A 26,775-nucleotide genomic window follows, 5' to 3' on the forward strand; every position below is an offset into this window, starting at 1 on the left:
CTTAGGCCCTGCTGATTTAAATTTTTGAAATAATTTTCTAAAAAGAGAAGGAGACTCTGGTTCCTCAGCCAGCATTCCAGAGCCATCCAATTTAGCCTCCGCCTTGAGAACACACAATTCTCTCTCCTCTCCAGCTGATAGATAAACCCAAACACATAGACCAGAGACTGGCACTGGGCTGCTGCTCCTTTGCACATTCTTATAAAGCAGTCTTCAGCGTCTCATGTCACATCCTCGTGACATTTGTAAGTCTTCATCTCACTCAGAGCATGTGAAGGCCCAGAAGAAGCTTTCCAGTTACTCATCAACAAAGCTTTACTGAAAGATCAAAATAAACGCTTGGTGAGCCCTGGCTTTGCAGTAAATAATGGTTATGAGCTTGGCTGCATGAAACCGGGACCTTTGATACGTGATTCACTCTAGAGATGTTTTCAGGAGAAGGCAAGAAGGAAGACAGTCTTCTGCCAAGGGGAGTATCTCAGATGACTTCAGATAAAGACCGATCTTCAGCAAACCAATGGAGGAGCATCTTGGTGTGCTGAGAGTCAGCCTGCGCTAGCATGAAAACAGTTGTGTTTGCTTCCCTTAATGGCTGTTTATCTGGCACTTCAGCGAGGCATTGCTGGTCAGAGATGGACTAATAAGGAGGCAAGGAGGAAGGAGCCTTGTTCATGAGCCCGAGGAGAACTTGGCAGGGCTGCTTTGCACCCATCTGCTATAACCACAGCCATTAACCCTTTGGAGGGAAGACAGAGCGGTCTGACTGACCAACTGCTTTGTAGCGGAGAAGCCTGGAATATATTTTGGGTGTTAGAAGCAGGATGGTACCAAGGAGCATGTGATTTCCCTTTCAAACTGGGATCCAGGTTCACGATTAATCTAGGAATTGGCAGAAGAAAATGACTATTCAGGTAAAACTTCCGCAGCAGCTGCAGATGAGAAATTGTTTTTTTGTTAGAAATAGCTATAAGCCCCCATCACTGAACAGCCAGAACAGCTTTTATCATTCTAAACCAGTCACTTTACGAAGCAGCAAGACCGCAAAGTCTTTCATCTTAAAAGCTCAACAACAGAAACTTTGAAGCGGTAATGAAACGATGCAGATCTCCACTCCAAAAATTATAATGGTCCACAGGCAAATCCAAAGGCAGCCCAGGAAACAGCAGCCGGGATCTGAAAGTCGAGCTGAGACTTCTCTTTCTTGCAGCAGAAATGATCCCCAAACTGCCCTCTGTAATATCCGCACAACCCCAGTTCTTACGAGATGTGGCATAAAGTGAAAGGAAAGACATTTCTAACAGCTCTAAAAATCATTTGGACCTCAGATATGCTTCCAGATAGACATTACACATCTCAACAGGGCAGCAGTCAGGCCGCAGGGGTGACTCAGCACCACAGCGCCTAACGTGATTTTATTTCTTCTTCATTTAGCCAGGAGTGAGAATTTTCTGGGTTTATAATGCCCGATACTAGCATAAATACCACATTCCTGCAATTTTTTTTCTCCCACGAAGTACTAACATGCTCTCTCCACCGTGGTTCCCCGTTAACATATTTTTTCCTCCTCGGGGACTCGAGACGTCCCAACCAAGACAAGAGATCCATCATGCTGAGCAAAGCTATGCCTGGAAATGGCCGGCCTTTGCCCCAGACACCAACCAGGCAAAACATGGGGAGCCGAAGTTGGAGCTTGCCCCCAGGCATGTTGTGGTCACCTGTGGCCAAGGTAGTGGGATGGCAGCAACACCCTGTTCGCTGGACCAGCCCTTCTCCTACCCATGCCATCCTCCCAAAAAGGCCACAACATGTATATTTTATACATATATATGGAACGAGGCAATCTTTTAACCCAAAAATTATAGCGCAGCACCCATGGTTTTTGGAAGGGCAGAGTGACCACATATAGCAACCTCCACCTGGAGGTCAGCCCCATCCATCTGCCCCACAATTTCAGCCATGCTGGGGAGGACGCGGACCACTACTCACCATCGACAGGGCTGAGGTAATCGTGGAGGTGGGCTGTGCTGGCTGCTCCCCCGCTCTGCATCAGGAGGTCCCCATAGGGGTTCGGGTGGCCGGCCATCAGCGTCATTTGGTGGTAGTAGTCGGCGGGGTTGGCTCCCGGTGGCGGTGGGGGCAGCCCGAAGAGACCTCGCTCCTTCAGGTGCTCGTGAGCCACTGCCGGAGCCGCGGGCGAGGAGAAAAACATGGGGAGAAGGTTCCCACCGCAACGTTAGACCTCGGCGCTGACGTTGGCGGCCCCGTCTCCCCCCCGCGCCCCCCGCCAGCCCCCGCGTAGGGCTCTCGTGACGTGTGCTTGGGCGTGCTTCTGCGGACAAAAGAGACTAAGCTGGGGCCTCTGCATTCCTCCATTTCCGCAAATTTATAAACAATCTCTCGTTCCCCCTTCTAATAATCCTCCCGTTCGGACGCAGCCAGCACCCCAGGGAGGGGGGAGAGGGCCCAGCCCGCCGGCAGCAGTAACCCTGTCAGCATTAACATCCCTGCCTATTAGGAAGGAAAGACAAATGCAGCCCAGTTCCCGATAGCAGCGCAAGGAAATTAAAGCCAAGGTCTAATGCATAGAGCTAGGTTTAGTGTCTGGCAGCATAAAACCATTTTGGCTGCCAAAGCCAATTACGCTCACTTTCTCCCAGCTGTAATTTTTCAAACCTGCCTCCCCACCCGCTTGCCCCATTAACTTATTTACCACCGCCTTAGAAAAAAAAAAAAAAGGAAAAAAAAAAAAAGAAAAGAAAAGCAACCCAAAACACAATGCCTTTTTTTCATAGCAAATAACGAAACGGGCGTTGGAAGGGGAGGATGGGGCAGAGCGTGCGCACTTCAGCCATCAGACCTCTCTGCGACAGGCGGCTGGGAGTTCAGATGACGTTTTGGGGGAGGGAAGAAGATGCATGCATCTCCCCATCACCCTAGTGATGTTTTTTTTAGCCACAGAAGATGGTTTTATGCTGCTAGACGCTAAGCCGGGGGCCTTGTCACTCTCTGGTGTGCTTTGCTTTGAGGCGGTGAAGGGCCACTTGTCCCCACAGCAGATCGGGAGCCGAGAGATGCTGGGGTTTGCCGGGTGCGCAGAGACCAGGTCCCCAAACCCTATCTGCTCCCTGGCCACCGAGCCAGCCGCCTGCAACCATGTAATGAGGCACTTCTGATAAAGTCAGTCGCAACTTGCACCTCCCCAAGTGAAAGCAGAGTCGTGCTTTTCCCCCTTTCCCTGCTTGGCTGTTTTTGTCCCGAGCTCCCCAGCACAGGGTCTGCCGGGGCTCGGAGAGCATCACCACCTCCCTGTGCACCCAGCGCTGGCTCCCCGCACGCCCTCGCTTTCCCCAAAAGCTGCTGCAGGGCAGCTCAGGAGAAAGGAGGGATAAAGTATGGCCCTTCTCGTTTGCCCAGAAGCCATCCTGCCCCAAGACACAAAGCCAACAGGGAATAACCCAGCTGGCGTTGCCTCATCTCTGCAATGTCAATCCCAGCCAGGCCAGGCGGCTGGAGCGACTGTGACCCTCTTTGGGGGAAGCAGGGCTCCCAGTAGAGACATAAGAGCGGGGAAGCTTGTAAGAGAGCCGAGAGCGCTGCAGAAAGGAACGTACTTTAAGCAAAATATTTATAATATGATCCAGCGGTAATAGCTATTCTCACGCTCTGCTTTCTCAGTGCAATGATGCAAAACAAATGTGTAGTTAAAGGAGGGGGAAAAAAAAAAACACCCAAAAAGAAAAAGAGACAGCTCTCCCACTTCAGAGAGCAGCTGCGGAGCCTTTGCAGCTGTAAATCCTCGGGTTTTAGGGAATTTCAGTGCTGGTGAGCTACAAAATCGCTGCAGTACCAGTAGCACAGCGTCTTACCGTCGGCGGGGCTGAGGCCCCTGGCAGCGGAGATGACGGAGAGTGTGGGGCTGCCGTGGACAGAGCGGAGGTAGTGCTCCATGTGGGGTGCCACGTAGGGGTGCGGCGGGCTGAAGGGCGATTCTCCGGGCCCAGTGGGGTGCGGAGAGAGGCGGATGAGGGAGATGTCGGAGATGACGGGGCTGCCACTCAGAGGAGGAGGCCTGGGAAGGAAACAGAGACACATCGTCACTCGCAGCCACCCAGGGCGAGCACAGACGCCTGCCACCCTTCTCCCTCCCACCCCACTGCCTTCGCCTGCAAGGAGGAGATAGAGCACATGGTGGGAAAAACCTCTCCCCTTGCCATACGTGGAGCCTGAAGCCAGCGCAAGCTTCCTGCAGACCCGCACCCTCATTGCACCTAACGTGTATTGGTGCAAGGTGGCTCACTGCAGCTGGGCTGGTGTGAAAAGGGGCTTGGGGCAATGCCTGCACATCTGGCTGCGTGGAGCACACCCCATGCTGGAGATGTCACCCCGTGCAGGGTGTCACCCTGTCGCAGGGGGAGCCTGGCTACACAGAGACGTTCGAGGCAAACTCGGGGTTTGCAAGCTCCTCGCTGTCCCCGGGTATCCATCCAGATGTTTAGGGCTGCCACGTGCAGATAAAGCCCCGGACAGGGCTGCCTGTGAAAGGATGTAAACGGCGCAAGGATCACTTATAGGATTTTGAGGTGAGCCGTGCTCTGCTGGGCTCGGCCAGCGCTGGCGGAGCAGCCCTCCCCGCCTGCGTCCATCACGGCTTGCACAAACCTCCTTGACAGGTCGGTGGTACGGTTCAGAGGGCAAAAGTTCAGGAGAGGTTTTATTGCATGCTTTCGGGGGGCCGTCTCTGTTAAATCCCTCAGATCTTCCTCAGGCCAAGTGTTACCTGAGAAAGAAGCCAGTAAACGCTGAGGGATTCAGCAGGTAAGAAAAAAAAGTCACAGGCATGTTTCAGCACTCGAGCAGTTTTTGCAGGGTGAGCAAGGATGGAGGAGAAAGTGTACAGATATCTCCCAGGCACGTCTCCTGCTGTACCCTTCAGCCTCTTAGACAAAGTGCAGAGGGTGCAAGGAGGGGAGAAAAAGTTACACGCCCTGACCTGAGAAGCAGAAAATCTGAGCTAGACACCAAAAGAGGCAGAACTGTCATTAGGCAAAACGAAAGGGCAAAATCTGCTTTGCGTTAGCGTTCTCTGTACTCACAGACTGATGGAAGCGGAGCTGGTGTGGAGAAGCAGGTCACAGCAGGGATGGCATTCATCCCTGGCTGGGTGCTTTGGCCAAGCTGAGGAAGATGGATGTGGGGCCCCGTGGGGCTCCATCCCGGGCATGGGAGACCATGGGGATTCGGGGTTTCAGAGGTCAGGGATCTGGGACGTGGGCTGAGCTAAGGGATGGTATTACAAAGGTCCTTCCCTAAGAATATCCAAATACGCCATTAGCGAGAGCATGTAAGATCCGTCTCAAAATGCACAGACAACCACAAACACGAGGGTCTGAGCAGTTTAGACATGCCACCTGCACCTCAGGATCTGAGTCCCACCCTGCCTTATCAACAGTTCAGGTGCATTTTAATTTATTTGTAATACTTGCATATCAACAAAACCACACAGAAATGTAATATAAGCTTTGCAGACTTATTCAGCAGTTTACGAGCATGTTTGTCTTTGTTTGATCTTCCGCGTGTTTCTATGTCTTTCTGATAAATTAGTAAACCTTGTGGCTTTTTGAACACTTTCTGCTGATGGGTAGTAAATTAAATGCCTTTTAAAATATTTATAGTTCAAAGTACTCTCCTGTAGCAATGCGCTCCGCGGCTCACTGGTGTGAAATACAAGGCAGTGAAAACCTATCAGATATGAAGGACTTGTGGAGATGCACTGCCACCGACACACACACACACGCGCGCGCGTCGGAGCGAGACCGGGGTTTCGCTGGAGGAACACCCACCAGCATCGAGCCTGTCTTCTTTTACGGCACTGAAAGACAAACTTATGATGGCATGGCTATTTTGGACCTCACAACCTCCCCACCTGCCACGCCATGGCATGTTTGTTATAAGGGCGAGCGAAGTCCCTCTCCGAGCCGCTCTCGGGTGCCTCTCGCCATGACGTCAGCCGCGGCGGCGGCGAGCTCGGGAAAGCTGCAGCCGAGGCCGCCGGGGCTGGTTTCTGTCGAGGCTGCTAATAAAGGCGGCCGAGCACGGAGCCGACCAATTTATTTCTACCAGGGAGGACGGAGAAGTGAATCAAAGTCTCTGTTCCAGATTTAGTTTCAATTCATTTCTAATAATCTCCACCGCCTCATCTGGAAAAAATGAAACAGGATTAAAAAAAATGATGTCATTAAGAAAACATCTGACTAATTTTTCTTCTGACGAAGACTTAATATAAGTGAGGGGGGATGTAAATTAAAAGCAGCCCCAATCTTCCCTGGGCCACAGAGCCTGCCTTAATACATAAGCCATGAAAGAAATTTTCTTACATATACAATAAGTTCCCTCTTTCATCAGTACTCACAGCTTCTCCCCAAAGGATTGTGAACTTCTTTGATGCAGGCTTGAAACTATGTATTACCAGGTTTACGAGCCTTCGGAGCCTCCGCTGATCAAACTGTGAGGCCAACATCTAAAATGTGTATAACAATATGAAGGGTTTGCTGTTCATTTTCTCTTGTGCTAAATTGGGCAGAAATGCCGGAGTCCCTCAGAACAGGAAAACTCCACCCTGGCCAAAAAGGTAACGCTGGGAAAAAGATCAAGAATTCACCCAAAATGCATGCAGCTGAAGACCTGGGTGGTGTTTCAACATGAGACTTGACCGTGCGTGTAAAGACCAGGCTGGAGAGCAGGATTCTCCTTACGGCTCTGCTTAAAGTCTCTCCATGCTGCACCTCTGCATCTGTGCAGCAGGACAGCCGTACTCCCACCAGTCTGCCTCCTGAGAGCCCTCCCAGGCAGGGTCACCTCTCACTGGTGTACACCTACGATTCTAGCAAAGCACAAATTCTAGCGTGGCGCAGCACGTCCCAAAATAATGTGGCTTCCTGTAGCTGCCTACCAGGAACGGCTCACTCGGCCGGAGGGATCCTCTGCTCCTAACTCCCCAAAAGCTTGATTTTTTCCCCTTCTTTTTCCAGTTGCGCCACTTGCGTTATTTCCCATCTAAACCCCAAGGCCCAGAGTGTGCCATCGCATCGGCGGTCTGCAAATACACAGCGAGAGCCAACCGTGGCCTCGCAGGCCTGCTCCCGGACTGGCAAAGGGACAACAACTAGCTGCTGCTTTTGAGAGGCAGTGGCTTAAATGGGGGAGTCGTGATGTGATGCTGGGGGAAGGTGGCTCTGCCCCACACCCAGCTCACCTCCTGGGCAAGCGAGGCTCCCCATCCCCATGTCCCAAACCCCGCAGCGGGACAAACTCCAGCTTGGTGTGGTGACCCAGCCCGTGCAACGGTGCCGTGGTGCCAGAGCTGGGTTTCTCAGTGTGGCCGTAGAGCTTCCTGCCTAGACCTCCGCTATCCATACATCACCCCCTGCTCCCTCCCTGGATCCTGTGGATGGCACGAGGAGAACACCCCAGCGCCTGGGGGGGAGCTCACGGCTCTGCTGAAGACAACGCTGTAAAAATCTCGCTGCCTGCAGCGGGACGAGGGATTTCACCTGACCACATATATTTCTGAAGAAACTGGGATTCTGGTTTTCAAATAGGCTAAGGGAATTGGGTGTCCAAATGCCATTAAATTTAATGGGAGCCAGAGGCCTGTTTTCCCTGCGGCTCCGGCGAGAAGCCCAGGCTCTATAATTAATGCTCAGGACTTGTAGAGCAATTTGCATCTCTGACGAAGCACACGAGCCCTGATTCATTTCCTCCCCCACCCAGGAGAGGCTTTCCCTTCCCCACTCTCTAACAGAGGGAGACAGAGACTGAGGGGGGGAGACATTACCTGACCCCATCTAAGGGCTGCGGGGCGTTGCGGTGATGCTGGGGGCATGCATGCTGCGGAAGGCTTTACAGAGCAGGTCTTCACCAGTGCAGTGGATAACCATCCTCAGAGAGCAGAAATCCTTGCCCTGTTTACCTGGCTCCAGACGCCTGCAGAGCAGGACCGTGGGGCAGCAGCGGAGGAGCACGACCAGCACGAGGAGAGCTACCAGCATCGGAGATGTGACACACGCTGCCGGTGGGACACTACGAGTTTTTTGGTGGTTTTCCAGGAGCTGGTAACTCCTTAACTGTCCTTCACTGGGGAAAAGTGATCCACTTCACTTTCCTGCTTCCTGGTTTTGCTGAAAGGAGCACCAGCTTGTCCAAAGATCTACAGTCTCATCCCAAAGGTGTGGGGGGAAGGAGCTGGTAGTTTCTCAAGGCAAAAAAATTCAGCCTGTGGTTTTCAGAGAGGTGGACTAGCATGGCCCTGGTTGTGCCTCGGAGCCTGGCAGGCACTTGCCCCCCATGCCGCTGCTCACAGGAGGTGCTGCTCTTGGTGCATCACAGCTGGACACAGCACTGAGAAAGGATCCTCATGGTCCCACGGCAGAGAAGCAGCATCACCTCTGAGGATCTGGGCTGGGCAACCCCTCAGGGGCTGGCAAAACCAGTGCTGGCTGCTATGAACAGGGTCTTGAGGTAAGTTTTTGTCATGCTGCTCTCCCCCTGTGGTCACGCACCAGCAATCCCAAAATCTTGCGCAGTGGAGAAGAGGCACCGTCTCCCCACTGCTGCATGCAGGTCTGGAGCCTCAGCAAGGGGCACCCAGCAATGAATGCAACAGTTAAAGAAGTTGCACATTTCTGAAATAATCTCCATCCGTTAAGTAAAACCCAGAAAAATGGGGACAATTAACCATCACTAATGTCCCATGACTCTTCTAAATTAATACTTACGTGCCAAATACATTCATTCAGTGGAAAACAAAGGGCTGAATACTTTTCCATATGCTTAATGGAATACGGACACTTGCAGGCAATTGTTTTGCTGTACAATAAAAAAAAAACTGCATAGCTGCTACACAGAGATGGAAGCTAGGAACAGAGCTGCTCAAAGGGAGGGGTATCATAGCCTGGTAGACTTTTGCTATAAGAAAAAAGCTTTTAAAGCCAACAATCCCCTCTAAACCCCACACAGAAATCCTTGCTTTTGTTTTGTTTTAAATAAAACAACCTGGCCTGGCTTTTGCAATTCTTGTGCGCCCAGGACACTACCCAAAGTCTGCATGAGATGGAGGAGAGCCATATGGATGCCCGAAAAAGGGACCGCGCTCACGGCAGACACGCTACATATGGGATGCCAAAGCTGCACCCAGCAGGAAACCTAAAATGCCCCAGGATTCATGCTAAACGATTCAGTCTAAACAGCTTTCGCCAGCCCCTCAACTTCACCTCTGTTTATTTCTGATTTAAAGTCCCTTACAACAGGAAGGGCGAGAGGTCACGACACTTGTGCGGTACCCTCAGAATTAAAGCCCTCGAGGTCCCTCAAAAGAAGGTACCTCTCAGAGGTCAAACCTGGGCCACAACTATCGAATCCACATGGCATTTGATCATTCACGAAGATTTCCTCCTTTCCCAGTTTTTTGGCTCAGAGACTGGAGGATCTGCCGGGAGCAGCATCATGGAGCTGCCTGGCAGCCGCCTCTCCCCCCCAGCCACTGCCAGGGCGTGCGGGGCAGCCCAGTAATGAGGCGACAAGGAATCACTCACGCTTCCCAGCTCTCCCGGCACTGCAACAAGTTGATAATTATCCAGTAAAGTGACCTGATGCTCAAATATAGGGCTATCAAGTCAAAGATGCCAGCTTAGGTGTCCCACTAGGAAGAGATCAGGATGGGGACCCAAGAGACATCATTGTTAATTCCCAGCCCTCCCCTGCCGGGATGCTCAGCACAATTCATTTTATTTCTTTTTCGTGTATTTTCTCAGCTCTGTATGCTCAGCACAATTAATTTTATTTCTTTTTCCTGTATTTTCTCAGCCTAAAATGGCGTTAATAATGTCTTTTTTCTCCTTCCTTTTTTCCATACCCACACATATGAATATTATAGAAAATCAGAACTACCTTTGCTAATTCAGCAATTAGTGCACTCACTTATAAGAAGCTGTGAACCTGGACGAAAATTGCTAAAGCTTCTCTGCAGAAATTTAACGGGCACTCTTTGAGCAGTTCCCGTTTTCTCCTTTCCCCTCAAAAATGGCTTTGAGGCATGGAAAGCATGAAACACACAAAAAAATTATTTTAACAGCGAGGGCAAGTTCCCATTAGATGGGTTTACAGAGAGCAGTGGTAAATTCAGCGCTGCTGCAAGACTTTACAGCAAAACTAGATGTTTTTCTAAAAGATGGGCTCTCGGTGTACTGCAATGTTTAGAGCTTTAATAGTAGAAAAGAGTAATTTCTCCCAGTGTAGAAATTAAAGGGGGGAATGGCCAGTGTCGCAGATGTCAGATCAGCAGTAATTCCTTTGGGCCTTAACAGACACAAATCTCTGAATATAAAATCCCTTATTTGTGGATTTGTGGTTTGGGCACTGCTTTGAGAAGGATTTAGGTAGACACCATGAAAAATCCCATCATGCATCCATTGGCGATGGTAGTTGTCTAAATACCTTTAAAAATCATGCCTTAAAGTCTAATCTTGTGCCACTGAAGGCAAAGGAAACTCTGCCACTGATGGCAAGAGCAACAAAAACAGCCTCTAATTAGACGATTCCTCTGTTTTCCACCTGCACCATGGAAACAGTATCGTAATCTAAGGTGGGTGCCATTTCTTAGCACAATTTTTTTCCATCCCTCAGAAAAACATATTCAAGACTTATACGCAACTTCTAGCGTATGAGGTCAATTTAACATATTTGCTCCAGGTAAAAAAAAGGATCTTTGTTTCCAAATTAAAAAAAAAGCGCTAAACATCTTTCATTTTTTCTTTCAAAAGACCATTCCGTTTTCCAACACACCTGACTTCAATCCTCAGTTAAAATATCTAACACCAAGAACAAATGGAACAAAAGACTTAATTTCACCTTATGGAAGAGTATTATTAATGTTTATCAATGAAATCAAAAGTATTTTGGTTTAGAGCTTGAAACATTTTTTTTCCATCTAAGGTCCCTCAGAAGTTAACACCTTTCGTAAACTCACAGGCTGTTGGCAGCATCTTTGGAGGGAAAAAATTTGTGAGCCTAAGTACAGGAACAGACCCTCAAATTAGAAACTCTCCTAACTATGTGCGGTTTCTTATTGTATTCACGCTGCATTTACCACAATGCGGGTCTAGTTTTGGCTGACACTTGTAGGCACAACTGCAACACGATAACAACAACAATATCAATATTTGCTTTTAAAATGGAAGAAAAATGCAAATTTTTAATAAGTAAGGTTGCCCTCCATTATACAACACACAAAGAAGCAAGACATCAAAGGTAGAAATTAGAGTTGATACGGGACCTTCAAACCCAAATCAAATTAGTGTCTTGAGGAGAGATCTTTGATTTAAGCTTAATAGTGGTGATTTTTTCTTGGGTTGTTTTACACTTAATCAGCCACACAGCCCACTGTGCAGACATATGTTCCCAAAGCACATCAAAGCAAGTAAACATTCTGTTTCAGATCCTAATACCCTTTTTTATCCAATTATCTTACTTACATGATCTTTTAATTTAAGTTCTGAAAGCCCACCTTTTCACACAAGCTTTCCTTTAGCGACGGAGGTAGAAGGATGACCAGCTCAGTTCTTGTGAGATACCCGCCAAAAAAAACCCCCAACGAATAAATCAAAGCGCAGCAGATGAGTCTCTAAGATAGTTTCTTGAGAGATTAATGATGAAAGCCTTCAGAGAAGAAGCATATTTTAAGAAGGGAAACTTCAAGGAAGATAGCTGAGGGGGAGAGAGGGAAGGAGAGTGTGAGGAAAGGCATGAAAGAAAGCATGGATAAAAATGCAAGTGCCAATGGAAGTAGTTCAGCGACAGACCGAAGGAGCAATGCAAACCTGGAGGCATGTGAACTTCAGGTTGAAACCTCCAGGCATGAGAACTCCATTCCAGTCGTCACAAAATCCAAGAGCTGGGGTGTCGAAATGCCGCAGGCGCAGGGCAGGGAGGGGATGAGGGCTGGGCAGCGGCATTGCAGATGTCAAGCGGGAAGAAGCAAGGTGGGAAGCAGTGGGGAATGAGATGGGAAAGGTGTGGATACCGACCGGATCCTGATGGCAGAGCTGAGTAGGAAGTTGAGGGAGATCTGAGAGGATTCTGCGCTGGTGAGGGCATGTGGGAAATGAGTGTTGGAAAGATGTGTCGGATGCGACACAGCCGTTTCTCCGCATCTGATTGATTTCCCTTGGGACACATGTTGAGGATATTAGCACTTTCAAGCGAATACTTTGCTTGTAGCTGTGAAGACACCGGGCTTGGGAAAACAAATGGGAAGTGTGTATCTGTGGGGAGGAAACCTGAATTTTTGATCCCTGCCTGGTATCTTCTTGCCATGCTAAGTTTCGGTGGGGGCTTTTCTCCCTTAAAAGAAAATAACATTCAAGTGCTACAGAGGGGTTTAACATTTAAAAGCCTATACTTCTGAAAAGTCCCTTTCCATGTTATGCCAGCACTGATCTGTTGTGGAGAGGACAAGTCAGTGGCAGCAACATCGCAGCAGTGGAACTCATGGAAGAGTCAGGCAAACCATAGAAAATGCTTATTCATTCATTACACTTTAAATCTGCCTTGGCTCTATACCCGTCATATCCCAGAAAAGCAAAAAAGGACCATTCCTCTTCATCATGACTGTAATACAATCAACTGGCTGCAGCATTACTCTAACCAACGTTAACTAACAGAGTCTGTGTCTGACATCTATAATTTCATGTTAACAAATTAGGTAGACTCCTGCATTTCCTGGTACCTTGAATGCCCAAGAAGCTCATAACTTTTCTTTATATGCAAAATGTCAGGGAAAGGGCAAACAATGTTATGCCAGAAGACCATAGCCAAATCACTTGGTTGGAATGTGCTGTAAATCACGGGGTGAATGGAAAATGAATCTTTGTTCCAGGACAGCGACTTCCAGCTTTAATTTTGCTGCTAATATGCTCCTTTTCTATTAGGAATGCCCTCTTCCCATAATCCAGGATCCTTAAATCCTATAACTAAGCAAGACACCAAGGAAGGAAAACTTAGTCTCAACTAATTATAAAAAGCCTGAACTGCCCTACTTCTCTTTTCTGAAGTACTGCCAGTGTTCAGGCTTTAGGAAGATGTTGTGCTTGCTCCGAGCAGCAGTAAGCTGTTGTAACCCACTGGATGCAACCAGAAAACCGTGGTTAACAAAGGGGAATAAAAAGAAATGGGAACAGGTACAGCACCAGATCTCTACAAAGCCTTTCCAGACACAGCTGTCAGAGGAGCTCTGTATGTAGAGGTGGCTGTGGCAGTCACACAGGAACACACTGCGCTCACACACGTACACACACCCCAGGCGCGCTGCTGGCGTGCTGCCTGTGTACCTGCCTCTGGTGCATCACAGCACAAAGAACTAAAAGACATGCATTCCTATAATAGCAAAGCTTTTGGTCGGGGCTCCCTGGGTTTTCTGCGGGAATTAATTTTACTGGCATTTGACACATTTTAAACAGCAACAGCACTCACAGTAACCTCCAAAGGGAAATATTCCTGAACAATATATAATAAATACATTGATTTCTAATAATAACCATCTGCCCTAAATCTTCTTGCTGACAGGTTTAGTTGGACCAAAGGCCCTTTTCACATCTACTTCATGACAGTTCCCATCACTACATAAAGACTTTGAAGTGCCCTAACGTGCAGTAAAATGCGAGATAACCTACCAAACTGTCAATATTTCTTCACTTCTAAAAGGAAATGCTAATGGCACTCAAAGAGCTCAAGATGTAATGTAAGATCTGATCCAGCAGGCTGGCTGATCTAACCATCCTTTCCTTTGCTACGAGTATGCTGAAAAGCAAGCAATTATATGGTGAAGAGCAGAACTAGGTAAAAGTTTTCCACTGATATGACTGCAGGGAGAAAAGCCTTTTCATTCCAAACAAGCTTTTCTCTTGGAAATGTCTGGAGTTTTCTCTACGAAAGAAGAGAATTAATAAGAAGTTAGCTCTTCCATTCTAATTTCTTCTTTTTAACCTATCATTTTTTTTCTTTCCTTTTTTTAAATCATTAGAAAGTGAACCAGAAAGAAACGCGGATGTTTTTAAAATTTGGACGATGTTCAGCTGGGAGTCGATTTTCCACAGGGAAATGATGAACACAAATAATTCAGAGAAAGCTGAATCTCTCTCTACGATTGACTGCGATAAACAACTGGCATTTCTCTGCCAGTTCTATCTTGCAGCGTCAGACTGAGAAAGGCTCTACAGCAGGAGAAACTAAACGCAGTAAACGGAAGCCCAGTCCTGCGGTAAAACGCCGGCACTGCTTGCTGAACTGTACAATCCAACAGACTTCAAAGGAGCCAGGATGCTCCCCTCTCCCCACAGATCATCAGCTCATGGATGGGATGTTTTATATCTCATCAGCCACATACTACCTGAGAAGCCTTCCTTCCAAAACCCTTTTGCTCCCAGATCCGTTGGTGTCATTCTCTACAGCTGCTCTCCTATTTTTCCTGTTTTCCAATAACACAGGAAAGTGTAACATATTTATCAAGGCAGGAACAGGGATGTGATATTCCCCAGCTGTTTACTGCTGAAAGTTTACGCTAGTACTTTCTAACCTGTGGTTTGCAAAACCCTTGGGAATCACTGAAAAACTCCTTCAGGTGCTGTGAAAGATAGCAAAAGACCACTGCAAGCCTCTTGTTATTCGGGCTAAATTGACTATACCACGTTTGACAACCCTGCTGGAAAATTTTTAGGGAGGCCACAGACTGCAATAGCTTTCAAACCCCTCATTGACTCTATGCTTCCCGAAGTCAATAAAAATTATATACGAGACATTCTCAGAGTAATCACCGACCACTGCCCCAACCCATCCAACAGCCACCGACGTCAGCTAGCACCGGAGCACGCCTGCGTGGTTTAGGCGTCTTTGCTACGCCGGCGCGGAGGTAACCCCATGTCAGCAGCGCCGTATACCTACGGTGACACCTCCCTCCCGCCGCCACGCAAAGGGAGACCTGCGGGTCTCATCTTTCATTCTCTTATCTCACGCAGCTATTCCTTATGCAGACACATTTCTGTATACAAATCCCATTATACTTGACCCTCGGTTCACCCTGTTTCCATTACAACGCTGTAGACTCAACCAGACTTGCTCCAGTGCCAACTCTGTGCTGTCATTCCTTGCGCAGAGTGGTAATAAAGAAATCACTGTTTTAAGCTGACAAAGAACAGATTTCTTACTAAGTAAACACTGATGTTTTGGTAGGGAAATTAAGTTATAAAATTGTGTCTACAAAGGGAGACCATACAGATGGAGTTTGTTAAGAGACAGCAATACAGTCAACAGTGGTTAATTCAATTGCCTGCTACTTATCAGATTTTTTTTTAAAAAAGGCTTATCCACTTTTTGTAAATGCAAAGGCAGAGAAACATTTCAAAGAGTCGTTGCTGTCTTAGTTGGAGAGCGATACACACCCGCACGCGGCCTTTTGGGGCTGAAGAGCCCGCCCTTGAGCATCTGCTGTGGCTGTGTTGGCACCCAGCGGGCTGGCACTTGCCAGCCTGGCACAGCACAGCTCATCACCATGCCACCACCCTCCAGGGACCCACATCCTTCATGGCTGTGCCATGGCCTCGCTTCTCCTGGCCACCGCTCTCACCTGCCTTTCTGCCTGCATGGTGCCCCCACACCAATTTTAGATGCCCCAGACCTTCCTTCAGCTGGGGTAAAAGCATGGCACTAAGCTCAGCTGGGTAAAGATAGGAAACTCAGTACCTCCGGTCCTCAGCAGAGCCTCAAATAATCCCAACCCAATCTCAGATGTCGCATGAAATCCCAAAAGCACCAGGTTGACACCAAGTCGATGTCAAGTCGCTGAAGCTGTTTCTCTCCTAAATGCAGCAATGGCAGAAGCACAGTTACTCTTTACTCTCCTCTTTCCAGGGAATCGCAGCTGGGTGTGGGGGGCTGCCTGAAAACAGGGGTTCTTTTACATCATCAGTGCTGGCAAAGGTCCCCAGACATCTTCCTCATGCTAACAGTTCTGGTGATGGTCCATACTGCTGGACCGGGAGCAGAAGCAGGAGGTTCCTCATCACTCCGCAAACCTCAGAACCCACCCTTCTTGCAACTCACCAAACGCCAGCTTATGCTCCTGTTATGGCATCTAAGTGAAGAGAGGGATGAGACCTCCAGCCCCATTTCTACACACTCTGCCAAGCTCTCAGACTACGCAGAGCCAAGGAAGAGGCAGCTGCTCTCTTTGCATGCCCAACTGCAGGTGCTCAACTCACGCATTATAGCCATCGCTTTCCTCAACAGCAGCCAAAGTCTTTCTGAGATGATACTCCAGGTAGACTGAATATTACCTCAAAGAAAGCAGGCATGTTTTGGGGACGGTTTAAAATGTCCAGAGAGTTATGGTGTTTTTTTTAAAAAAACATTTTATCAGGAAGGATAGAGAAAAAGATTTATTCTTCACACAGGATATAGTTCATTATGGGATTCGGTGTGCAGCATGATGTAAAGTCTCAGGCGAGCCAAAAGGTGTTAACATCGTGTGCCCTTTAAATGATGCACTTAGTCAGTAAAACGAGATGTGCTTAGGTTGGAACTATGTAAATACACTAATTTCATTAATATAAGGTAAAAATCTAAAAAAGAGATATTGCTGGGTAATTAAGTCACCAAGTATTGGTTCTATTTAAAATTCAAGAGAAGGGATATTAAACGTACTCAAATTTTAATGAAAACATTTGCAGTGGCTTTAATAATTCAGCACAAGATTTTATTTAAACATTTCTCTCCAGTTTTGGAGAAGGCAAACACAGGGATGTTGTACTGTGGTCTGGGAATGAGAAAACAGAACTGCTCAGGTGCAGTGCATTATTTTACCTGTTTAGACAACACAGTGACAAACCAACCAAGCCTGGAAATCAAAGCTATGCTGAAATCCCAGCAGTGAGGTTTTCCGTGTGGTAGCAGCTTTTCAAAGTCCCATCAGTCATCTTTTTGCACCTTCAAGTATCTTTTGTGGCCCAAGTTGATTTCAGGGGGTGTAAGCTCCTACATGCATTCATCGTGGGGGGAGGCTGCTGGTGGGATTTCGATGTCTAAATACTTCTGTCTCAGAGTTTACATTGAAAATAGGACTTAAGGTCCTGCCCTTTGCATATTTTGGTTTTTTTTTTAATTGTATCTGCTGCTTGATTTGCTAAAATAAGCAAAGGACATAACAGGTGGAAATAAAGCGGATTTTAAAAATATTTTATGGTTTAAATAATCTATATTGTTATTAGTAACCAAGGAAATCCAACTATCCAGAACTGAGGTTCAAATATTAACAATTCCCTTTATGCGCGTCACATTACAGTGCAAGTTTTAAAGCTGTTCATAATGAAACGGCAAAATAATTATTCTTGCCCAGCACTGCAGTACACATTTGGTGCTCATGAATGGTGTAAGGACTGATACAACCATTCGCCACGCCTGCTATTAAAAGAGCTTCTAGCCAATAAAAAAAGGTGCAACAGGGCACAGGCCATTTTCTAACGTCAGTCATAGCGTATCTGAGGGACAGAGCAAGTACAAGAAGAGTTTTAAGGACCTATGGGTAGGAGATAAAGTTTTAATTACACAAGTCCCGCTTGAAAGCTCTCATTCTGCCGTTCAACAGAGCAGGACAAAAGTTCAACAAGCCAAAAATGAACAACAAATGCAGCTCATGCTATTGAACCCATGGATTTTCACTGGCATATTTGTCAAGCTCCTGTGCCACTCCTGACAATGCCAGATTCCCTGGCTGCACCATCTCTATCTTCTACCTTCAGCCTTCAAGAACAGCTTCTAAAAGTCTCCACTTTCATTTTAATCAAACATTTGCTCCTGGACTCCAGAGGCTCTTTCATTTGAAACTCAAATGCAATCAGGGGGAATGCAGACCACGATGCACTGTAGGCAAGGAGATTAGCTTTCACCCACTGAGGATGATAACGGGAGGAGGAGATTAGATTGAGACCTTGCACTGGTAAGCGAGGGAGACTGCACACGCACAAACACACGTACACACAAATCCTTACTGCATTGGAAGGTCATAGATCGCAGCAATTTTGCTGCTGAACATGTGAACCACAAAACTGCCCTGCCTGGGAGAAAAGCCACCAATGAACACAGAGTTGGTAGGGCTGGGGTTCGGTTTATGAATGGCGAAGCAACGAAATCAATCACAGCAAGCAGAGTCTGGGTGAAGGCCGGTTTGGCAAGACAGTCAAAAAACAAATGAAGGGATAGGAAACCACGGCATCTAGTGCAAAATTTTGGGAGGAAGCGTGATCTGCTCTTCAGCACAAGGCACCTTGAGGAATTTTCTGTCCCTCAGTTCATGCCATTTCCTCCCCAAGGCCCCCTGGGAAAGGTTACTCACCCAATGTGCTGCACCAGTGTGACATACCCGAAGCAATGCGATATCTGTGTGCAGACCAAGCCCAAGTCTCTGCTCACCGTCTGTCCTTATCAGAAACTGTCACATAATTCACCAGAAATGCAAACCCTGCTCCACAGAGATCAAGCGTGGAGAAGCCAGGCTGATAGGATCCGGAGGACCATCAGCACTTCAGGACCTGAAGGGAAAGAAGCTACAGCTCACAGCGCTCCTACCTTCTTCACATTTGGCAGAAACCAGCTCTTAAAAAAACAAACAAACAGCTCTTTGAAGAGTTTCTTATTCTTGCGGTAACGCTCATCTCAGCACTGACAGGATTCAAACCAGACGTGGTCGAGGCAAGTCTGGAGTCATACCAGGTTTAGACCTCACATGCCAAGAGAGGTCAAGACCTAGCCAAGCCTTGAATAGATGACTTGCAAAGAAAATCCCAGGACATGGAGGAAGTGGTGTTGGTGGGAGAGTGCCTTTCCCTCTGACTCATTAGGCAATGCCACGTGACAATGCTTTGGTGAGGAATACGGAGCAGCCATCATTCCCATCCGCTAATGCCCAAAAGTCCAGCACATTTGTCCTCAGTTGAGGTCCTGTGGGACTCTTAAAAAGACACGGCTTGTAAAATTTCTAACCTGGCTTAATTCCATTTTAGTCTCTTACATTCTGGTCATCTCATCGTTGCATGCCCCGAGGGAGAGTTTGAACTTTCCTGACCTAACCTGAAAATTGGTTTGGTTATGTGTGCAAGTACGATTTCTTTTTCGAAGATGGCTAGATATTTATTTGGAGTTTGGAAGTCTTTTATTCTTTTCAAGCGAATAAAGTGGTTTGGGGTCTGCTGACAATGACTTCACTATGAACATTTCTCTTCAGAGACTTCTACTGGAAATAATATACAAACAGGTAATAACTAAGAGTTCAAATGTACTAGATAAAACTTTGCAGATACTTCGCTTTTCATCAGTTCTTGGCATTACTTCTTACAGAGAAACAGTTGGGCTGGAGGACTAGGAAAAAAGGGAAAAAGCTAGAAATAACTTTTATATGATATCTCCCCTGGGAACCGACTGCAAAATCCTTCCCACTGGTCCACAGATAATAGAGTTATGCACCCTGACCTAGTCCCTACCAATACACTAACTCTCATACCCTGACCCCCACAAGATGCCATCACAAAATGCGTGACTCATGATCAGGGTAAAACGGCAGCAAAAATCTCATTTTGGTTCCTTCCAAGGAATGGAAAACATCATCGGCTCCTTGTGCATCTTTTCAAACAAGCAGGACAACCACACTATCTGACCTGAGTAGTGATCAGTTACTCGAAGCAGCACCTCAAACACTGTTAATTCCTTGAAAATTTGCTCTTACTAGGAAGAAAACACCAAGACATTTTGTCCACATGGTACCATTGTGACTAGGCTCCTCCAAGTTGGTCTGTTTGACATCTGCCCCAGGATCTCTGTGAAGGTGCTGGACTCACAGCAACGTTATGTGGAAGTAACCACAGAGCCGTAGTCCCTCTTCATTAGGCTTTGACTTCTTCTTTCCCAAAATTATCTAAAGAAACGTTACTGAAGTGAAGCCCTTCGTGAAAATACCAACAAATACTCCATTACTGTAACATGTCTGAAGTCAACTGCCAAGTCCATATTGTCACATGAAAAATCTCTAATATGAACTATTTTTACAGCAGGAATACACAAATGGGATTTAGTAAACATTTCTGGTTTATGGCATCTTCAGAAGAACACCTTTCTCCAGGACAGTATGTGAACATGCACTTAAGTTCTTCTGAAGTCAACAGACCTAAGGAGATATTTCTAATTAAGCGCATACTTAGCATTTTACTGAATAGGGAGAGACTTAAAAACAGTTCTGTAGTCTAGATCACTTTCTGTATGCCCCTCTGCCTCATCAGCTCGTCATTTCTTTTCAAATCTCTTCTACAAACATCTCTTCTCCTTCTTTGCTAATCCCCATTAGATTGATCTTCCTTTCATTTACTGATTTGATGACTGAATGCGTTAATTCCTTCACCACCCTGTCTTTCTACACCCTGCTTTTTGTCATCTACAATGCATTTTTCTCTTGTAAAATATCGTACTGCACTTGAGTTGGGATGAAAGACAGCCTATGAAATCAAATGTTTTATCTCAGAGTGAAGACAAATAGTCTCAAACAAGAATACACATGTAAGAACATCGCCCTAATGCAGCTGTAAGCTTGAAACTTTCCTATTTTTAGTATATTAACCACACTCTGGTAAGCTTTCCTCTACCAGTAGTAATTTGGGATGTGTGGTTACTCTGTGGGATCTTAAGAAGCTTTCAGATGAAGCATTCAATCAGCAGGTAACATGTCCTGCAGCTGGTTTGCAAATCAAAAGCCATGTAAGTAGCTCCAGAACCAAGCTAGGAAAGACTCTCATGGAGGTGCAAGAAGAGAAATAAGTCAAATTCTTCTCCGGGATGCTTTACGGGATCAAACGGAAAAATATTTCAAAGGCCCTTACAGGCTTTAGGAACACACATTTATTTCTCAGAGAGACTTAAACTCAAAAATCTCAATGTGAGTGCATTTCATACAGCCCTAACATATTTTTTCAGGCATGCCTGACTGCACTCAGGTGCTGTTATAAGTGACTTGGGCACGTGTCAGGGGGGTAGGGAGAGGTGTAAGAGAGAGAGAAAATGAGTTGCGGCAGGAAGAAATACCTCTGCTGTGAGGAGGCTCCACCTGTACGAAAGAAACACTGATGCCCTGCTCCACTCATGGAAAGGGCAGGAGGTGGTGGTGGAGCCTAACTCTCACATTTCATCTAACAGCAGGCGCTCAGCAGTGGGGAGACCACGGTGCAGGTCCTTCTGCTGCTCAGAGGCTGGAAAGGGATAGCTGCTACCTCCCAGGTTCCTGCCATGCTGTAAAGGTGTTGTCCCGTCCCCCCAAGTATCAGCTTAAAAAATCATCAAAAGGCTCACAATCTCCTGGTTTCACTATCAGCTACCACGATCAGTTACATCAAAACCCAACCCCATACATGCCAATAAAGTGAGCGCAGGGAATGCAGTAAACTTGTTCTTGAAGTGGAATCTGGCCAACTGATATCAACTAAACCCTGAATACGGTTTTTCCATAGCACATCCTCCCACGAGATTTGCCATGTGCATTCTCCTACAACAGAGAGGAGACAGGACAGAAAACATCCCCGTCGGTCCTACAGGAGCTGTATGACCTGGACATGTACGCTGGACTCCAAGCATGCACAAGCCACCTCATGAACGTGTTTGTGTTTCTTAACTCCACTCCAGCCATTTTCTTAATTTTTAGGTACTAGGTCCTTTACTAGGTCTGCCTTTGGGGTCCCGAGTTTCAGTGAAGCTTGGGGAAGTTAGACGTTAACTGGCATCCAGCATGTTTGAAAAAACCCCTGTGCCTTTGCGTTCCCGGCGCTTGACACACCAATCCTATGGTTCAACGTTATTTTGAAACCCACAACACCCACTTTCAAAATAATGTTGTTATCCAGACCCCCAGTACAGTGGGATTTATGATCTGAAATCTTACAGGCACTTTTTAAAATTTGACCCTTGAGAAATGCTCTAAACTTTAGCTCTGTGAGTTGTCTATTTAATATCAACGATGAAACATAAAAGAACAGGCATGAAAAGCCTCCAAGGCAGAAAATTGTGTAAAATCACAAATTCTCAAAACGGTCTGGCGCACAGAAGAAAAACATACATACGTGGTTTAGCGACAAAGCCAGGGATCTAGAAAGCCCACTTAAACGCACGCATTCCTGCCGGAGCGCTCTGGAGATCTGAGATTTGCCAGAGTAACAGCACCCAGTTCTGCCCTTTGGTTTATACAGATGTGTGTGCACGGCGTCAGCTGCAGGCAGGGTATCCAGATCCACAGTTCTGCCAAATAGGGTCCTTTTTTTATTAGTATTATTTTTTTTTCCTTTCGCCCCAGCCATCTGGGTGGTCCGAGGATCAGACCCGAAATACCTAGGATCCCTCGAACCACATGTTCTAATCCCAGCAGAGTTGACTCAGTCCTTCATCCTTCCAGGGTAAATTGACTTCTCTGCTCTTTATTGCGTGGGGGGAACTTTTGGATGAGATTTTAAAATTTCCGCTCTGTATGGACATTAAAAATCCTACATTTTTCTTCCAGTATCACAAGCCAGCACTCCTGCCATTAGTTTTTATCTCTCAGCACCTTGTGTTATTTGCTTCCCATGGCCACTGGTAGCTGGGAACCCAGATTAACCAGCACCTGAAAAGTGATGTGCCGCAGGCTTCATTTCACAAGCCAATGGGATGGATGGGTTTTGTCCATTTATCTCCATACACACTGGAAGGATTTCAGAGAAACACAGTGAAAATGAGGAGGCTGAGCAGATTGATATTTGAGTATATGCTGCAGGCTGCAGCCTGGCCAGTTCATTAGCGCGGGGAGGAAGGATATGACAACATGCAGCAAGTATCTGGAGGGACGTGTTACACAAGGAGGTGTGCTAGGAGCAGAAGGATGAAGTTCAGGGAGAGAAAAAAGGAGGGTAGACTAGGAAGGTGAACTGCATGGACAGTTTTTTATACTGAGGAAGGAATACAGGATAGAGTAAAAGTTCAACCAGGAGACACAGGACCAGAAAGGGGGAACGCGCACACCCCCGTGCTGTAGAGGAGAAAGGGCTACACAGGAGCAAAACACCACAACAGGTCTCATCGTCTCTCATCCTCATGATTGTAAGAAGCTGGTGAGAGGTGAAACACCATCTAGAGAGGGGATTTTTTTAGGATTAAGAAAAAGGAGAGGCCAGGAGGGGCAGTGCTCCACATTTAGCCAAGAGAATACTTGAGAGACGAATTCGTAAGACTGGAGTTTAAAAGGGCAGGAGACTGGCACTGAACATTTATCCACTTTCACAGGATGCTGAAAGCAATGGAAAATGGGCAATACCATTGAGATATCTTCTGAAAGACCTGCACTCTCTGTTTAGAAACTCTTTAGAAAGCAGCAGGAGAATAGAGTTCAAATAAATTTTTCCTAAAGCACAAGCTTAAGAGCGGATAAGGTGGAAGCATGAAGTCACTTTTAATCTACTATAAAGTGAGGTAAGCAAAGGGATTATCACTTAAGACTTGCTGACATGAAGCTCTGAGAATGACATTTAAAAGCAATGGTGGATTACAGAGTGACATCATATTAAACGAACACATGCCAGAGGTTTACATAAAAGGCCTCAGAGATCAGGCTCTTGTTCTCAATACTAAAACCTCCTGGCTGTTTTTACACTTCTGGCGGTGATTAGGCTAAATTAGAGCTGCAGTTTTTCATTCAGTAAGTTGTGGTGTCACAGCACCAGCGACTCGGTGGCCCAGATCTTCACTAAGTGCTAATGGGCACGAGTCCATCTGAGCTCACCGAGGCCCCTCACTCTGGTGCGATGCCGCCAGTGTTCAGCAACTGAAGATCCAACCCAAATGTTTCTAAATCCAACCTGTGTCTTACTGCATAGTTTAGTGACTCTGAAGTTATGCACCTTCAGGTCCCTCTGGACTTCAGGTTTGAGTTTTTCAAAGTATTCTGAAGGCCACTTAAGTAAAAACACATGATGAAACTATCGTCAATTTAAGGAACAGCATAGATGTACAAATCTCTCCCATAACGGAAAATGCTTGAAAATTGTTAACAAGATGCAAAAGAGAAAGCTGGGGGGTTTGTGTTTGCCTGGTTGGGGGGTTTTCCATAGAATAGTTTATCAGATTGGAAAAAACTACAGAAACATTCTAGCCCTGATGAGTGTTTTGGATTATGTCTGCCCCATTTTCAGAAGACCTGATCAGCCTGTCCTCCCACTGAGGTCAGAAGATAAGCGTGTACCTTCTCAGTTTCTGCACAGGTAGCTAGCGCTGCGTACTTTCCTGATGCCTTAAAAACATGCCACAAGCCCCTGCTGGGGAGATGAACGAGACACAGACCACCTCACTTGGCTCCCAAAACATCAAGAGGGTGAGTATTACTGTAATGGCATTTTAGAGATGGGAAAACTAAGGCACAGATGGAATTAAAGTAATTTTTCCAGCTCTGAAAACAGGACAGCAGCCCAGTATTTAATCTGTGGTCTCCTGGAGGAGGATCAATTGACCATCAAGTATTAATCCTGGTAATTTTACAGTGAGATCGGTATTGATAGTCCCCCAAATCACCTCCTGTAGGTTACCAAAGAGCCACCTAAAAGCACCACGCTCCTGCTAATTACAGACCAGGGAGAGGTTTGAACCAGCCTTGTGGAAGGGACCAGCCTCTGCAAACCATCGCTTACTCACACATTCTTATTTTCCTAAATAAATAAAAGAAGCATGTGGGAAAGAAGGGGACAGAATAAATTGGATGTGGGAGCCCCCAAACCTGTTTCCCAAATGAGCAATGTGTCTATTTGGTGAAAGTCGTAAAACTTTGCAAAACACATAAGAAGGCCTCTCTGAGCAGCTGTTTGCTTTGACTCCGGAGGGACCTCGCTCTATCTCCAAAGCAGCACAGTACCATCAATCACGACCTGCCAAAGATTTTCTACTCCGGTAGCAAAGTAAATATGAAAACACACAGGTCTTATTGGCGGGTGCATTCTGTGGCTCAACCGAGTGGCGTCCTTGCTGCAGGAGCGACCATTTACCTGGGGTCCCATCCTAAACCGCCTGATGGGATCAAAGCTGCAGCCTCCTGGGAGCCGTGTCCTGCGGAGGTTAACCAAAGGCACTTTACACACCCCCAATAATGCACAAAGGCAGCTCCGCGAGCTTGCAATGCGACCGGCTGCTCTCTGCCATCAGCTGTGGTCGCGAATCCCCCCGGGCGGAGGGGACGGCCGAGAGCCCGCGGCAGAAAACGGGGAGCAACTGGCAGGAACGTCACGGGCACATGGAGGTGCTCGGAAAATTTCACTGCAAAACTCTGACACCCCTTCACTGAGTGTGTTGGAAATGAGATTTTTCAAAGGATTTCTGTCTGGCAAAATTGAGGTTTTGTGTTTTTTTTGTATGTCTGTTTTTTTAAAAAATAGGAACAGCAAAAGGCACATCTGCGACAATAGTAAATTCCACCTCTAAAGCAAGGGACACTGGAGTGTCTCAAAGCACAGTTATAAGATGATGATGATTGTTTTTTGTATGGCTAAACAACATATTTTCCCTTAACCCCACTTGGCCTCCCTTGGCTGAATCTCACAAAAACAACAAAGGAAAGAGAAAACTAGGCTGAAACAGATATCCAACACGGAAAATCTTGGGTTCAACAGTAAATTTGGCAAATTTGTAAACACTTGAGACATAGCCTTTTTATGATGAAAAGTTTAATAGTCACCTTGCCCGCCTGCGATATACCCAGCCTAAACAGCTCGGAAACATTTGAGCTGGTCCTTCAAAGGTATTCTGTAATTTTTAACGTAGTAAAAAGAAAACAAACTTCAACAAGGAGGGGTAATAGGATCAGATAAAGAAGAAAAGTGTAGGCTGAATATCAGGGAAAATCTGTAATATATTAAGATCTCAGGGAAATGGAGGAAGATCCATGATTAAACCAGATAAAATCCCTACCAGAGGGAAATTAAGGGCAAGCCCACATTATCATGCAGAAGGAGTCTTCTCTATGTTAAGGTCTTCGGAACAATTCAGTCCTGATGAAAGCCATGGAATTCGTGACTATCAGCTCAGGGTGTTTTTTTTACTATCTTTGTGTGTGGACACAAGAGCAACAACAATATTTTGTTAATAAATAATGTCAGAACTGCATCCTGAAACACCACCAGGATGTCGGTGGAAAAACAAGGCTGCTTTTGTTTGTTACACTGCATAATGCCTGATGGGTTTTAACCACAGTTTAGGAGCTACTGTTAAAAAGCTTCTTGCTGAGTCAAGCCTAGGCATGCTGTTTACAAGGGTTAGCCCTGAAGGCTCTTTCATTGGCAGGGACTTTTAAGCTGAGCTAAGGAGTTTTTAGTTATTTTTGTTGTGCTTTTAAAAATAAAAAAAAAAAAATAAAAAAAGTTGAGAGTAGCTAAGCACACCTAAAAGTGGGGAGTGGAAGGGAGGGAGCTATCAGTAATCACCTGCCGTCTCTGCCAGCAGCTTTCCTCTATAGTCAAGGGCTTGATCTCGCAAAGCTGATGCTAAGAGTCCCCTTGGTTTAAAGTGGAGGGAGTTATTGCAGAGACTGGGCCCCAGTGGAGTAAGCTTTTGTGAAGAAGATCACTAAAATGCGAAATATCCCCCCCTTTGGTAGAAAAGGACCTGCTCTATCTTATGAAGTGAATTTGG

At 46.5% G+C, this 26,775-nt stretch overlaps 1 protein-coding gene across 4 annotated transcripts in view; it reads right to left on the minus strand.

Moving 5' to 3' along the window:
- GLI2 (GLI family zinc finger 2) overlaps positions 1-26,775 on the minus strand; it is a 202,264-nt gene that overhangs the window by 38,647 nt on the left and 136,842 nt on the right. For all 4 annotated transcript variants that reach the window (XM_063341971.1, XM_063341973.1, XM_063341972.1 and 1 more), the window contains 2 exons: positions 3,867-4,069; positions 1,987-2,178 (listed from right to left, as the gene is read on the minus strand). In XM_063341971.1, coding sequence (XP_063198041.1) covers positions 1,987-2,178; positions 3,867-4,069 — 395 coding nt within the window. The remainder of the gene's footprint in view (positions 1-1,986; positions 2,179-3,866; positions 4,070-26,775) is intronic.

This window comes from Chroicocephalus ridibundus, chromosome 7 (genome assembly GCF_963924245.1).
Source record: "Chroicocephalus ridibundus chromosome 7, bChrRid1.1, whole genome shotgun sequence".
NCBI classification, from domain to species: domain Eukaryota; kingdom Metazoa; phylum Chordata; class Aves; order Charadriiformes; family Laridae; genus Chroicocephalus; species Chroicocephalus ridibundus.